General features: G+C 40.7%; 1 protein-coding gene across 9 annotated transcripts in view; it reads left to right on the top strand.

Annotated features, from left to right (window-relative positions):
• ABLIM2 (actin binding LIM protein family member 2) overlaps positions 1–16,813 on the top strand; it is a 248,534-nt gene that overhangs the window by 172,627 nt on the left and 59,094 nt on the right. For 5 of the 9 annotated variants that reach the window (XM_075569883.1, XM_075569890.1, XM_075569916.1 and 2 more), the window contains 2 exons: positions 6,481–6,601; positions 12,718–12,816. In XM_075569883.1, coding sequence (XP_075425998.1) covers positions 6,481–6,601; positions 12,718–12,816 — 220 coding nt within the window. Of the gene's footprint in view, positions 1–4,681; positions 4,715–6,480; positions 6,602–12,717; positions 12,817–16,813 lie in introns of all 9 variants that reach the window. The other 4 variants (XM_075569908.1, XM_075569918.1, XM_075569926.1 and 1 more) reach the window with 2 other exon arrangements.

Genomic DNA, 16,813 nt, shown 5'->3' with positions numbered 1-16,813 from the left:
CTGCTGTCATTATTCACTCTTTCCCTGCGTCAAAATAATCGGCCTGGATGGCCTTACTGAATTATGCCTAATATAAACTAGCTTCATGCATTTTACTCATCTACGAGCAGAAAACAAAGAACAGTTACATGTATGTGGATCTAGGCACACTTTCCTGGAGACCATTTAATTCAGTGGTGGCCAACTACGGTCTTCAAGAGCCACCAACAGATGAGTTTTCTAGAATATCCCTTCTTCAGCACAGGTGGCTCAATCAATGGCTCAGTCGAAGACTGATTTAATCTATAGTTTTCTGGCGAGGGTTATTACAAATTCGTGATACAAATCTATTAAAAAAACATTAAAGACACACGCACACTGTTACTTACACAGCTCTGTAATATTATTTTTCACTATGCAAATTTGCTGTTGCTTTTCCTTAATAATAGCATCATTATCATTTTAAGTATATTTTTAATATCCACTCGGCAGATGGCGTTTACAACTAAACAATAAAATTGTTATAAAAAATGTAACATTCTTCACATTGTTCCAATCATTTTTTAATAACTCCTTTTATTGTTTAACAATAAATCTCTGCTTCCCTTTTCTTCTTGTTTCATCACAAAGCTAATTAGATGCTATAGCATTTTCTGAGTATTACAGCACTTTATTATTTACATAATGCCATGCATTATTTATGTCATGATAATTATTCCTCTAAGTGATTACATCAAATCACTGAAAACAATTCAAATACTACGGTCCAACACCACTTCTGATCTCTTAGGTGGCCCTGTAAGAAACCCCTTTAATCTATTGCAAAGCAATGCACTGCAGGCTCTCCGAACTTGCTTAGGAACATGTATTTATGGGATATGCATGTACAGTAATAGGCCTAAATACAACATTACTTCTGAGTGGAATCTTTGTATAAAAAAAAAAAACTTATGTAGGAACAAAGTGTAAATGTAATGCAAAGCCCATACTCGCAAAATATATGTTTTATATATATGAATGCAAGGTGAATTTGACACCAATAAAATCATGGTACTGTATAGTTACCAATTTGACACTTGCTAAACATAAATATCATGCACAAAATCAGAAATTATAGTACCATATATATTTATGGCATTAAGAAGTGCTGCTGAAAGAAGAAAAGATGTCTTTAAAATGGCACAACCCAAAGGACACTATTAAAACATCAAAATGAGGAAAGGAGTTGTTCTTGGTGCTTTCTACTTACCACGTACAGTACTAAACATTCGAGGTTGAAGGAACAACACCCACTGTTTAACTTTAGCAGAGAGCACACATCACGTAGGTACTGTACTGTCTATACCAATGGATGAAGTTGTCCTACAGCAAATAAGATAATGTTTTCACTTTGTGTAACCAACCATGATTAAAACTAGGGACCGATCAGGTTGATTCAGGAGAGTATCTACACATGTAGCAGACGCGATTACCTCTATTAACTCACAAAATAACATGTGTTGTCTCTTTTGTTTTAACAGCACTTCTGTTAAATAACGTGCCACATTAACGCAACATAACGCAGTAACTGGTGCAATGACGCATGCTATATCTGTGTGTGTATATATATGTATGTTTATTTTCTCTTTATTGAAAGCCGTATAATCTTGGCTATTTCCCCAAGAAGCACATTTGTTACCATTTCTCAGTGCCGGCCTACGCAAGTAGTTATTATTTTAAAGTTCTTAACCACTACTTGATATTTAATATTTTGTTCAGGGATTTGATATCAGTCACAATATGCCATTGTTAAGGTTGAGTTGATAGAAATATGAGCGTTGCTGACTCTTGCATTGGCCTTTTAACAAATTGTAATAGCTTGTAATGGGACCCTGCTGTGAACTACACAAATCTATGGCAAAATAAGTCTGTGCACAAAGCAGAACGAGAATAAAAGGTGCAAAAAGAAACTAAATAGATCAGAGGAAAATAACTGATGCTCTGCTACCAAATGTATTAAAAAGAAAACATCTGGCTTTTGAAGTGGTCTTCAATGAATAACAAATCAATAGCGTGTTATAAGGCCCCAATCAGAAGAGGGATGCAATAAAAGTTACAGTTGCCTTAGTTGGTGGCTTGGAAGTATCAATGTTTCAGTTCATCAAAATGACATAACATGAATAGAATGGGATTACTTCTTTTAAATACCCAATTATGTTCCTACACTAGATGTCAGACTGTAACTGCATTCACAAGGCTCTGTTAACTCAGGATTCCGAATGTGATGCTCCCTAAAAGAGAAACAGACGTTATGTGCCCTGAGTTAACATGGGATCCTTAGAGCAGCAACATTTGCTTCCAGAGATACCTCCGTTTGGGGTGCCGGTATCTTTGCAGCCAGAGAGCTTATGGGCCTAATGAAATGGCGGCTTAAAATGTCTCCGGTCACACGAGCCAATAGAAAGCTGTGATGTCATCCGTTGCGACTTCCTATTGGCTTGTGTGACCTGGTCATTTAAACTCCACTGAGATACTGGTACCGCTACAGAGGTCAGTATCTCTGAAGCTGGGGGTCCCCAGAGCTGAAATTAATGGGGTTCAGACTCCTATCTATCCAAACTCCTATCCAGGCTTCAAAATAGAAGAAGGAAATAACACCTGGAAATAATGCTATGTCCTTTAAATTATGTATGCAAATCTTTATGTATATATAGCGCTCACGGTGTACTCAGCGCTTTATAAAAGAGACAATACAGTGCAGGGAATTATAATACAACAAGTGCAACAAGCCAAATCAGACAATAGGAAAGGAAATTATGCCTAACTGTGGCATTGCGCCCATCCCTACACTGCAAAGCCCTATTGTAGCGTCTGGATAAGAGTAACATGGAGTTTAGGTATAAGTTAAATAACATGACTTTACGTTACTGCATTACCTTAAGATAATTTGGGGGATATGCGATGTTATGATAATGCGTCATTATCACTAACATCCGTTATATTTAACGCTATGCTATTTGCAGGTAAAACATGGCTTAATTGTATGCTCTTGTCCTTTAAATATACTTTTATTAGTCTTAACGGGCCATTAAATGAGGTGAACACCACGTTGAGTGACTTAGCAGAGCTTTGTGTATCTGGGCCCAGGTATGTTTAGATAGATTTGTATTGTTACTGTTATGATGGACTTCTCGTAGAGACAGGTGCATTATGGAAGTACTGTAAGAAGACATCATCAGCATCTTTTCAGCCTCAACCAATATGCTACCACAACGTATAGTATTTTTGTCAAGATATCTTGTTTTGTTATTGAGAAAATCAGCAGTGACCAATGCTATTTACTTAGGTGTAAAATAGTATGAAATAGTACCAAATCCCCAGCAGATAACATAGAAAAGAAGAGGTAATCTTTCCATGCTAGAAGTGAGGTATCACACACTGTAACCAGCACTCTCACTCTGTACTTATGGCATGGCACAATGCATGGCACAATGGTTGGTCTAAAATCAAGATAATAATTTGCATTATTCACAGAGACATATGTAATAGGAATTCTAAACAAACAGGTGATGGGTTTTCATCAGTGAGCTTTTTATATCCAACATAAAATTAACTGTACATTTGGGAACAGATGTTCAGATCCACTCTCACAGTTCATATATCCCCATGGCAAGCTCAGACTCATTAATAGTCCCACAATGCCTTAGTAAATATGGCCCTTTATCTGCAGAGAGACATGTGTGGTATGGGCACAGCCGGATTATATTATTTAAATGACATGACAGATGGGCTACTGATTGCTTTCAAGAGTGTTGGACAAAGAGATATCTTAACAAATGATTGACAAACTCTATTATATTTACTTTCCCGTTCATAGGTTTCTGCCCCTAAGTACTCCAAACACATTTTGGTTGACTAGAATTGTCTTGTATAATGATGTCATACCATGATGACATCACTAACTAACACCTAGACATTGCAAAGCCACTGACTGACTGACAGATGCTGAGTACAGTATATTAGGGGCAATATTGGTGCAGATTTATCACAGGAAACTATATCCCGTTGTTCTAATAGTATACTGTATCTTTAATATATAGCTTACTGCATTCAGGAAACTTTGATAAACTGCCACATTTGTGTACATTATTAACTATCTCTAACTCTGACAGTCAGCAGGGCCTGCAATGCACAACAAAGCTTCAAGGTCTATGTTTACTAAATGGTGCTATATAGCACCACGTAGAAAATGTAGCTCTACATATTTTAGGGATTACAGTCATTGGTCTTGAACCGTTATGGATTTCAAATCTTAAAAGTGTTGTAAGTATACGTTTGAATGCTTCAAAATGGTTTTAGGTTTTACATGCTATGAACTGTTGTAGTTCCATTAGTAGTAGAAAAGCAGCGGGCACTCTTTATTTGAAGAAAACGTATCTTTATTGAGATCACATATTCCTCCTACGCGTTTCAGTCCCAGCTGGGAAACGCGTAGGAGGAATATGTGACCTCAATAAAGGTACATTTTCTTCAATTTACAAGTGCCTGCTGCCTTTCTACTACTGAATCTGTTCTACTATGTATATGGTACACCACTATTATTCCGGTACAGCGAGTACTAGGAGTGCAAGCTCTTACAAATCTTATTTTCTAAGTACTTCCATTAGTAACATCATGCATGGATTCCTATCACTCATTTCTTATTTTGTGTTGCTGTTTGCAGTCACATCAGTTGCTCTCTCCAACACCTACGGAGGTAATTGGCCATGTCTATTTTTTTCATAATAAGCTTCATGTTGAACATTTTTGATTTGTTGCATTGATGAGTGGCTTATATTTTTATAAGTATGATTTCATAAGCTGTGTCACTGCCAAAATATTATCTTCATAACTATATGGAGAAACCGGTTTCAGACTTATTCAGAGAACTAACACCATATTTGAAGAATTATACAGTAGGTTATAGTTTTTACATCGTAACCACATCACATTAAATTATTCATCATACATTCTTTACTTTTGACTGTATCAGGTCAAATGTATGATACTTACATGTATTAGGTCAAATGTGTGATAATTACATGTATTAGGTCAAAAGTAAGATAATTACATGTATTAGGTCAAATGTATGATAATTACATGTGTTAGGTCGAATGTATGATCATTACATGTATTAGGTCAAATGTATGATAATTACATGTGTTAGGTCGAATGTATGATCATTACATGTATTTGACCAAATGTATGATTATTACATGTGTTAGGTCGAATGTATGATCATTACATGTATTAGGTCAAATGTATGATCATTACATGTGTTAGGTCGCATGTATGATCATTACATGTATCAGGTCAAATGTATGATAATTACATGTAATAGGTCGAATGTATGATAATTATGTACTGTTATTTTGTATTTTATTTGAAACCCAACTCGTTATATAGTTAAAGCAGCAATCCCCCTATTTTTGAAATAGCTATTTTCCTATTTTCTATTTTTATGTTCTTAGCTGAAGGAACCCCCTGCTTCCCCAAATATTTACCTTTTTTATTTGCCATCAAATGAAAGTAAAATCAAATATGGCTGCCTAGGTGGACCAATTAGAAGCTACCATTTCATGCTCTTATGACATTGCAGCTTCCTGTTGGCCCATGGTATTGAGGATTGGATGACAGCCATATTGATTTCCAAAAAGAGACAAACACTATTACATAACAAAGTAAATATCTCATGAGCTAGGGGGGTGCCTGGCGATAAAAAAAAATGTCTGGGTTTAGCTCCAGAGGGCCCTTTGGTTCCAGTTCTGTAAAATGAAGTGGTGGAATGCTTCATTAGGGGAGGGGTTTTTGTTACCCCCTCCACCCACTTTATGTACACGCATGAGATGCAGGTGTTTTCCAGAGCTGAAACATGTTAATTTCAGCTATGGGGATCCCCAGATACCGGGGGAAGGTGCCCATAGTAGCATTCCCTCCAGGGAAAACAAAGTAGTGTTTAAATCTCCTGTGTCTCCTGGGCCAATAGGAAGTCACGACGGATGATGCAGGGATTTAAATACCAGAAAGTAACCTTCGGCACCTTTCCTGGTATATATCCCGGAAATCAGAGGGTCCCTGGGTTGAAATGAATGCAGTTCTACTGCAGCGACTCCCTACGTCCCACCTACAGTATGTAAAAAAAAGGTGTACAGTACCACAATTTGCAATGCTCTACTTCAGAGGTGACCAACTCCAGTCCTCAAGGGCCACCAACTGTTCAGGTTTTCAGGATATCCCTGCTTCAGCTCAATCAGTGGCACAGGCTTTGACTGAACCACTGATTGAGTCACCTGTACTGAAGCAGGGATATCCTGAAAACCCGACTGGTTGGTGGTCCTTGAGTACTGCAGTTGGCCACCCCTGGTCTACTTGATAGATTAATGACAAATGCAGGTTTGTAATACTGAAAATAGAGTATGATACTTTAATACTGTGATGCTTGCGCTATATGTACTGACTGGAATTGTGTTTCTGCTTTTTTAGGGAGATCAAGATGATCGGTCACTTAAACAATGCAGAGCATCTAGCCCCAGCTCAACTGGATCTTTAGGTTATGGTCGTTACACGCCAACCTCCCACTCCCCTCAGCACTATAGCATACCAGGTAAACTAGATGGGGTTTGTTCTTCCTTTGCTTTCTTCTTACTTAAAGTATATGCACATTTGTTGCAACAAGTACTGATTTTCAGATTATTCTGTGGAATCTATCACATTAATTTGCAGGTACCGTTGTGTTAATAGTTAGAAGTGCTAAGTACTGTTTTCCAGTAAACATTTGAGTTGGTTTTGTGGAATTTTGCAGATATATTGGTCCTAGAGAAAAATAGGAAGGAATACAAATACATTCAATTAACACTTGAGTAATACTGTACATACTTCAGAAGTTCCAATGAAGCTGAATGGTACTATTAACTGCTTATAATATGCACGTTGAGACATCAATGTTGTCAATATTCCATTGGTTAATGATGTATTCTAAAACATACAGGACACCTGCAAGCTCATATTGAACCCCCAAAATAACCACAACATATATATATATAAGCATATAAGTGTTTTTAATGATGTACAGTATTCTAATCAGAAAACCACTATCATAATAAGTATCAACATGGCATGCATGGGGTGATAACTTGCTTTCCCACAAGTCCATACTTGGTTTTGTTTTAAATCCCTGCTCACTGTCACTAATTTAACTTTATCTTCTTACTTCTTCATAATGTGACATTGAGTGTACAGTAGTAACATGCACTTTGACATTCTTCATACTACTCTATCTGCGCGTTGCTTTTGATTCTATTTGGCCTTATTTTAGCTGTATGTTTATTGAGCTGTCATGATTGTTCTTTAAAACAGCAATTCTCCTGCTTGTTTTTCTCACCCCACTTAAAAACCATGAAGCAATGTCTTCCTTTTGCCCTCTTGAGTTTTTCACACTAAAGCAGCAACCCCCCCTACCTAACCTCCCTTTTATATTAAGGATGGGAACTAGAAAGTTTTCCGGAACCCCCTGGCTCCCAAGATACTTTCGGTGTCTCTGCCCCACCAGGGGAACCCAAATGGCCATTCAGATCTCCAGCATCAAGTGGGCCTATAGGAAGCCACAACGTCACCCAGACTGATGCCATGGCAACAAGACGCTGTGTGGCGTCATGACGTCACGTAGCACCTCGTTGTCATGGCAACGTGGCATCATTTGACGCCGCACGGCCATTTTCACGGAGATGCAGGAAGAGACACTGAAGTTTGACAGAGAGATGCAGGAAGAAGGCGCAGCACCCTGCCGCTGGTAACACTCGACAGCGGGCAAAATGCTGTGTGTGTATCTATATCTATATCTATATATATATATATATATATATATATACACATATACTGTGTGAGACAGACAAAGACGACAATAAACAGCACAACATACAAAAATAGGAGAGAGCGCAGAAAAAAACTCCTTTAGATATAATTCACATGAATATTTAATAAAGTAAATTAAACACTTACAATTTAAAATCTGACTGTAGGCATTGCTTGTATCCTTTCCCCGTATCACCCGACGGTGAGGACCAGCTAGTAACGCTCTACACATTTCACGTGAATTCACGCGTCATCAGGAGTAAACGCGTAGCTGGTCTGTGTTCAAAGGCTGGACGTGGTGTTCAATCCCGTCAGGACATTTTGCCTGCATTTCCTGCATCTCTCTGTCAAACTTCAGTGTCTCCCCCTGCATCTCCCGTTAAAATGGTCGCGTGGCGTCAAATGATGCTGCGTTGCCATAACAATGAGAGGCTATGTGACGTCATGATGCCATGTAGCGTCCTGTTGCCATGGCAACGCGGCGTCATTTGACACCGCTCAGTCATTTTCACGGAGATGCAGGGGGAAACACTGAAGTGTGACAGAGAGATGCAGGGAAATGCCGGGAGACGCCGCATCATGCCGCAGCACCTCGCCACCAGTAACACTCGTTAGCGGGTAAAGTGAGGAGGATGAGAAAGGGGGGGGTGGTTACAATTAGACAAAAAATAATAATGGTGGCGAGGGGCTTTTTCCCCAATTTGTCGAGTCCTGTATGTATGTATGTATGCATGTATATCTCAGACTATAGAACCTGTCACTGAGGTGGGGGCCTGAGTCCTGTAACTTAACTCTTGTAGTGGGTGGTACACAGAGTGGGAATCAGGAGTAATTAGACACAACAAAAATTTAAGGAATTATGATAAACTTTATAATCCTTTATCTATAACTTTGAACAGGGATACATACACAGGGCTATAACACTCATGTGACCCTAATGATCATGATCACCACATGACCACACAGTATTTCTGCAATCCTACTAAAAAATCACTAATGCTGCACCTCTGTTTAGCTATATACTGTATATGTAGCGCACTTTCCCCCCCATCCTCTGGGAGATATGGCGGCTACTGTGTGTGTGGTGCGTTACCTGCGGCTCACAGGAGGCTTGAACCTCCGCTGCTGGGAGCCTGTGGTGTACCTGATCCATCTGGTGAAAGCACCTCCACCTGTGCGGGATCCTACTATGTTGGATAACCCCGCTACAGGACCCAATACAAGGATACACACGAGTAAAGATAACAGTTTTACTATAGGCACACGAAAAGGTGAATAACCATAAACACACCCACACCAATATAGGCCACGTACGGCCGTATCCCCACTATGCCCGTCAACCCTGCGTCCACACCCAGATGAAACGTCCCCCCAAAGTACTGAGGTGCTCCTGGGCACCTAACCTCAACGGTGTCCACAGGAACTAACTCACCCAAATGTGTGCGACAGCGCTGCCCACAAGAACTGATAGCGTACACTTGGTGCACTTGGAGTACCTGCCCAGGTATGACCGGGTATGGTCAGACGAGGAACCGGATCCACTGATCCCAACAATGTTGGCGTAGCTTCCGCCTCTACGTTGGGTGGTATCCCGCATGGAGGGTGCCACCACGAAGAATGTCTCTTATAGGTAGGTGGTGATCTGGTCCCAGACCATCGGATGCCAGGATGCAGCCGCGTCCTGGCTGTGTCCCTCACACTTATGCTACACGGCAGTGTCCCTATCTCATGGGCCTGTCCCTTTAGCAACCACAAACTGAGGTCTAACAGGGGGTCTCTGGCCTAGTGAAGGTGCCACAGACACCTGCACATACAACCTACCCTGACCTTGTCCCAGCTCCCACTGACATGCTCCTAGCGCGTGCAATGTATCAATATCCCCCTGTAGGGGAATCATGCCATGCGATTGGCTAACCGTGCTCACATGTTCCTGCAGCCCCTGTGCATTGTGGGTCTTGTAGTACCCGCGAAGCCCTGCATCTGTAATGGTCGCCTCGCGCATCTTGCGCATGCGCGATCATATTCAAAATAGTAGGGCGCCGCCAGAAGCTTCTGGCGATCTGACCACCTGCACCACTCTGCAACCTCCCCTGCTGCAGCAGAGGTAAGCGGGACCCAGGGGGCCCTGTTATATATATAGATTTATATATTTTACAGTCACTGTATATTAGTTCACATACCCTGTTGATGAGACAGGATATTTGTACAATAACCTTTCGTTGGAGCTCTGGATTCAAACAGATGCAAGCTGCTGCTTCTTACAGTTAATTTGAAAACATAACCTGTGTTCCAATGCAGGGGGATCTCCGTCTTTCCTCTGGTTGTTAAATCCTGATATTTCTCCTCTTAGCTGTTGCAGTGCTCCCTGAGGTGTCACTGTACTTTTTACTGGCCAGCAAAATCCACCAGTCTCCTCACTCCATGGATCAGTCAGGCCCTTGCAGAGTGTTCTGCAGCAGCCTCACCATATCAAAACAAACAGCCACACCAGTCCCCTCAGCAATCACACAAAATGTACCCCTCCCTCAGACTCAGTGTTCCGCTCTCTCACTGGCTGATCCCTGTTATTGAACCGGTTTGTCCTTTCTGGTGCCTTGATCCCGGGGTTACGTTCTGGTCTCCGTGATAATCTTTGAGATAAAGTTTGACGTTTAGTCTCCGAATCCACTACTTAGCATAACTCTTAAAGGGGCAATGTTGTCCTGAGTTGTTTGCAAGCACAGGGGGATACAAATATATATATATATATATATACACACACATACACACACATACACACACACATACACACAGGGCTCGACAAAGTCAAAAAAAAAAACAAAGTCTAAAAAAAAAACAACTCCCCCAAAACAAAAAGTGACTCTCCCCCCAAAAAATCTCTCACCCCCGCCCCTCACGAGTCTTACCTGCGGCGCAGTGTGGCGGTGTGGTGCGGTGTCTCCCGCCATTCTCCTGCTTCTTCCCTGCAACTTGCGAGTGTCTCCACTGCGGCGCCTGTCAAAATGGCTGTGAGGCGTCAAATGACGCCGCGTTGCCATGACAATGGAATGCTAAGTGACGTCACAACGACACGCAGCGTCAAGTTGCCACAACGTAGCGTCACGCCGCACAGCCATTTTGACAGGAGCTGCAGAGGAGACACTCACAAGTATCAGGGGAAAGCAGGAAAGCGGGAGACACCGCACCCCGCCGCAGATAAGACTCGCCAGCGGCCAAAATGCACTCGCCCCAGGCAAGTGTGTGTATATATATATATATATATATATATATATATTGTAAAATAAACATTCCTATTCCACAAATAGTAGTGTCTTCATCTACTTTGAAGCACGGCAATTAACGTTCCTTACTCTGACTCTATAATCAGTGTTTGACGTGGCTTACAAATTGTGGAAAAGCTACAGTAGTTTAACCATATTTTAGAAGATTTATGCAATATTTAGTCTTTTAAAGTAGAAAAGGACTTCCAAAACGAAATATATATTTTTTCAGAAACAGAGGAACTAATTTGTCAGTAGAAAAGTTTTGCCACTAGAACTGTACCAGCATACTTCAACCCCTGCCCATAATTCTTTAACGTCTCTCTTATATTCTGGTGTGACACACTTTTGAGCAAATGCAATGATTGTTTAGTACAGTAAATGCAACAGGTTCCATCTGTTCTTGCAGTACATGCCTTAAAAAGATACCTGAATTGCTCTAAAATCTTGCATTTTCAAAGAAATTATCCAGTAAAGGTGTAGACTCCACATTTGTTCTTCTTTTTTGCCATAAGACACCTTCAGATGCTGGAAGACACATTATATCAGGGGTGTGCAAACTTTTTGCCCTGCGCCCCCCATGCCTGCTCTCCCCCAGTGCTCGCTCCACCCCTTTACCTTCTCTAGAGCGTCAAATTACGCCGTGGGGTCATGTCACGTCACGTGACCCCGCGTGGCGTAATTTGACGTAACGTTGCCATGATGTCAAGTGACGCCTTGGGTCATGTGACATCACGTCACGTGACCCTGCAGCGTCATTTGACACTGCGTTGCCATGGCAATGTGTCGCCGAAGCTGTCTGAATCAAGGTAAGTGAGTTACAGAGGTCTTGCGCGGCCTCCCCAGCATTTCAGTTAAATGCCTTGGGGAAGAGTGCGGGGCCTCTGTTACTGACGGGCCCCCCAGTTTGCGCACCCCTTCCTTATATAACCAATTCAAGACAATGGGCTGTAACGGGTCTCCAGGCAGAAGACTGCTTAGTAAACATGGGCCAGTGTGAGCAAAATGTTAGTTTTACTAGTGGGAAACAAAATCCAAATTCTTGCTTATGGAGCTGCCCATCAGAACAATTTTCCTGACATGTTCTTCACTTGACTGGTATACGGTAGGTTTAGCAGAAATCTAGATTCCAATGTGCGGAGAATATTTGCAAATATTCGCCCACCTAAAATAGCAATCAGCGCTGTTGAAGCATTTGCAAATGCATGAAGTCATATACATTTGAGAAAGCTATACACATTTACATATCGTGATAGGTTTACTGGCTATGCACTTATTTAACCCTGGCTATGCCGGAAAAGCTGTGTAATACGGCAGGCATAAGCTTATAGGGGACCTTGATAAAAGGGCCAAGAAGCAAAAGGTGACCCACTGTGCTCATTTGAATGTCATGTCCCAGAATCCCTGGCTGCAGTAGAAGCATTGTATGCTAAGAGATAATGGTGAATAGCTGGGTTGCAGTCCTGTCTGAGACGTGAATGTGCTCCCAAGTGGTATTTTTATTTGCCATTTCACGATGGTAACAATGCTCTATATCACTGCTATGTTGCATGAGTTCCAGTAATGGAACTAAACCATTATTTTCATTTACTCTTTGTTGCCTTATCAGCTGGTACTCTGCCTTTTGGTACCAGTAGCTGCCTCTCCCTGTCCCAACACCCAAGCCCTACATCTACATTCAGGCATCATTACATCCCTTTCTTCAAAGGTAAGGACGGGAATGGCATTTGTGACGTGATTCCAGTAGTAGACATGTCGTTGTTTGGATTGAGTTATTTTTGTGAAAGCATGGCTCCTGGCAAAAGGACATTTTTGTTTTAATTTGTCCATGTTTTTAATGTATTGTATGTAAATGAAAGCCTCATTTTTCACTACACAGTAGATTCACTTTTCTTAAAGCAACATTTCATTTTAGTGAGATGATGGGTGATATACAACCCCCCTGTTTCCCCTTATTGTGGCGTTATGCTATGGCTATAGATTTTCTTCCCCTGTGGGCTCCTTGTGGGTCAGTATAGCCATCACATACATTTTGTTACCCAGATCTCTCATGCCAATTGTGTTTGGTGTCTGCCCACATTGAAGATGACTCCCCCCCCCCCCCAATAGTTATTTTCTGGGAGTGTTAGAGTAGGGGTGACCAACTCCAGTTCTCAAGGGCCACCAACAGGCCAGGTTTTCAGGATATTACGGCTTCAGCACAGTTGGCTCAATCAGTGGCTCAGTCAAACTAATTGAGCAACCTGTGCTGAAGCAGGGATATCCTGAAAGCCTGGCCTGCTGGTGGACCTTGAGGACTGGAGTTGGCCACCCCTGTGTTAGAGGGTCAAAATAGTGTCCCATAATGTCCTAAAATGTGATAACATTTTCACTATCCATTCTCTATATGAGAATCCATAGGCAGTAAGTGGTATGTAGCCATAACCATTGTTGCTTATTGCAAGGTGCAAGATATGCATTTTTAGTCATTGGATCTAAACATGAAATGCTGCTTTAATCTTGCATGCTGAGCAGCACATTGCAAACCTGTGCTCTGTTTAAAGTCAACTAGACAAATAATGAAGTCATTGTATAGATTAAACTGTGTACCATTTGAAAGGTCAGCATTGTGTACACATTATTGATCAGAGAAGCATATGTAAATACCAATTTCTATAAGTGTTTAGGAAGTAACTCAGTGGTAATGTCACTGCCTCTCAAGGGATGGACCCCGGTTCAACTTTCAGCGTGACCTTGTACACGTCACTCAACCTTCATGTGCCCATACACCAAAATTAGTTTGCAAGCTCGGCAGGCCGTGGACTCGTTTTGTCTGCAAAATGTTGTGTATAATGCTGCATACACTGTCAGTACTATAAGAAGGCAGAGAATGGGTAAATATTAGGCAAAGTCTAATATTATACTTTTTTTTACGCTTTCATAATACTTTACTATTTATTGCTGGGGGAGGGCGGGACTGTTATGCATTGGTCTGCAATGCGCTGTAGGCCCTTTCAGCACTGAAATAGTCAATAATGATCTATTAAACATATGTATGTATAGATAATTATTGAAAACATCGGTGTAAAAAATATCTTCATTTAGTGTGTTTTGGGGATTATAGGCTAGCTATATGTTAAGTGTAATAGTACAAGCCCTTATTTACTCATATTTACAAATGTCAATCTCGTCAGGAAACTGAGTTATGCCTCTTCTGTTGTAAGCAGAGCATGTGAAACATGCTTTAAATATTTCTATATTACCACCCCATGCAGGTGAATGGTTATACCAATGGCCTTCTATGTGGTAATCGTAGGCTCTTGATAACTTTTGGAATGAAGTGAAATGGTTGTACAGTATGTTTTGATTTGCTCTTTTCCTGTATGGGTAATTCCCAGCATACTGTACATCTTGTCTTGCTTCTTTTCTTCTGAATAGTCCTTGTATGTTAGAGCCACAGATGAGCAAAGGCAGAATGCGTTAGTCAAACACTTTTTTCTGCGGGCATAGCAGAAAGTTTCTTGTCAAGATGATGTGGTTTCCCAGATGCACTCCATTTCATCATCATTCTTGTTTTGAGATTCACGATACCAATATCAATATGTTTTAACCAAATAATGAATGACCTCTGATTCCTATGTTAATGCATTGGCTTCTTCCTTTTCCCAGTAAGACAAAGTTGTCAAATATCTCTTTGCAGATCAAATTCTCGGGTTCTTTATTAATGATCTTCTGGACTGATAATAATATTTTCTGCAAAAATTAGGCGCATTACAGAGGCGCGTTAATGCATCTATCACATACTTGGAGAGAACCCAGTTTTGGAGGTGCTTGAAACATAAAAGTTTGCCTCTTTAGCAGAAATCAAACATGGCTGCCAGCACATGCGTTTTACCGGTGTGTCCCACTAACATCCCTGCTTCTGATTGATGGTTGTTGCTGGAAACCACCTCTACTAATCTTTGGTACAGTAACTTCTAGGACAGTAAATTGAGGCCCAGTAATTCAATTGTTTTCAAATATAAATTTCAGCAGCATTTATTGCTACTTAATTTATTCATAAAGTAATAGACATGGTGAATCAATTAACCTCTTATGATTACTTCACTGAGACTCTGATTCAGGCCCTCATTCTCTCCCGCCACAATTACTGTAATCTCCTGCTGTCCGGCCTTCCGGCCTCTCTACTGTCTCCCTTACAATCTATTCTAAACGCTGCTGCCTGAAACACTCTACTCTTTCCTAAATCTGTCTCAGAGTCTCCCCTGCTGAAATCCCTCTTCTGGCTTCATATCAAATCCTGCATCTCACACTCAATTCTCCTCCTCACTTTGAAAGCTTTACACTGTTCTGCCCCTCCTTACATCTCAGCCCTAATTTCTCGCTATGCACCATTCCGACTCTTGCGTTCTGCTCAAGGATGTCTTCTCTCTACCCCCTTTGTATCTAAAGCCCTCTCCCGCCTTAAACCTTTCTCATTGACTGCCCCACACCTCTGGAATGCCTTTCCCCTCAATACCTGACTAGAACCCTCTCTATCCACCGCTAAGACCCAACTCAAAACACACTTGCTTAAAGAAGCATATGAGTAGCACTGTGGCTAATACTATACACATGATACATAAAACTTGGCCCCCTGCAGACGCACTTACCAGAATACCCACCTACTGTCTCTGTACGTTCTTACTACCAATTAGATTGCAAGCTCGTCGGAGCAGGGACTCCTCTTCCTAAATGTTACTTTTATGTCTTCAGTAAGCACTTATTCCCATGATCTGTTATTTGTATTATTTGTTATTTATTATATGATTGTCACATGTATTACTACTGTAAAGCGCTATGTACATTATTGGCGCTATATAAATAAAGACATACATACATACTGAGAGAATAAGGCAACATGGCAATCCTTTGCTTGATTGGAACTCAGATGATGTCATTATTTGTCATTTAACAACTTGCTTATTTATTTTGTCCTCCTAAATGGGGCTTTGCATTACAGCTAATAGTAGTTTGGTGACTGTACTTTATGTTAAATACTCAGAAATAGCTGCAAACTGCATTATAAGGTCCTTCAAAGGCAAATCTATCCCTATAAAAGCATGGTTGCATTTTTTGAAAGGGCTAATGCATTAAACAATATACTGTCTACGGTATGTTTACAATGTTCTGCATGTTCCATGCACTCTATGCAACGGATGTACTAATTCTATGTGTGTTTTATATCTTAAGTAATGTCTACTCTGCCTAATGGATTAAAATGTCAAATTTACTTCTGACTTTTATGTTGTTACTTTAGAAGGACTGATTGCAAATAGTATGTTATTAATTGTGTACCTTTTAAAAATCAAACTCTAGTACACAATGGCCAGATCCTCAAAAGGACTGTTAATCTTTAGCACACTTTTACTCCTCTTCATTTGAATGGGACCTGAGGCGTACTAAAGCTTTGCACCCGTTTGTGGATATGGGACAAAGTATTTTGTAAGAAGGAATTTGGACCCATCACATTAGTTTGTGAAGCATAAGAATAGTTTATTAGCAAGTACCCAAAAATTTTAAGTTATCACTTTACAGTCCTCATTTTGAGAAGTACATTGCCGCATTTAGGGACTTATTCTATATCAGTCAAAATTGCAGATTGGGTTGTGTTAGGGTGATATTCCCCATTGAAGTAAAAGGGGCATTTCAGAAGACAATGCCCAGATCGACCACTTTGGCTGATC

This window comes from Ascaphus truei, chromosome 1 (genome assembly GCF_040206685.1).
Source record: "Ascaphus truei isolate aAscTru1 chromosome 1, aAscTru1.hap1, whole genome shotgun sequence".
NCBI classification, from domain to species: domain Eukaryota; kingdom Metazoa; phylum Chordata; class Amphibia; order Anura; family Ascaphidae; genus Ascaphus; species Ascaphus truei.
The sequence above is the reverse complement of the archived record's forward strand: the minus strand, read 5'-3'. Positions and strand labels throughout refer to the sequence as shown.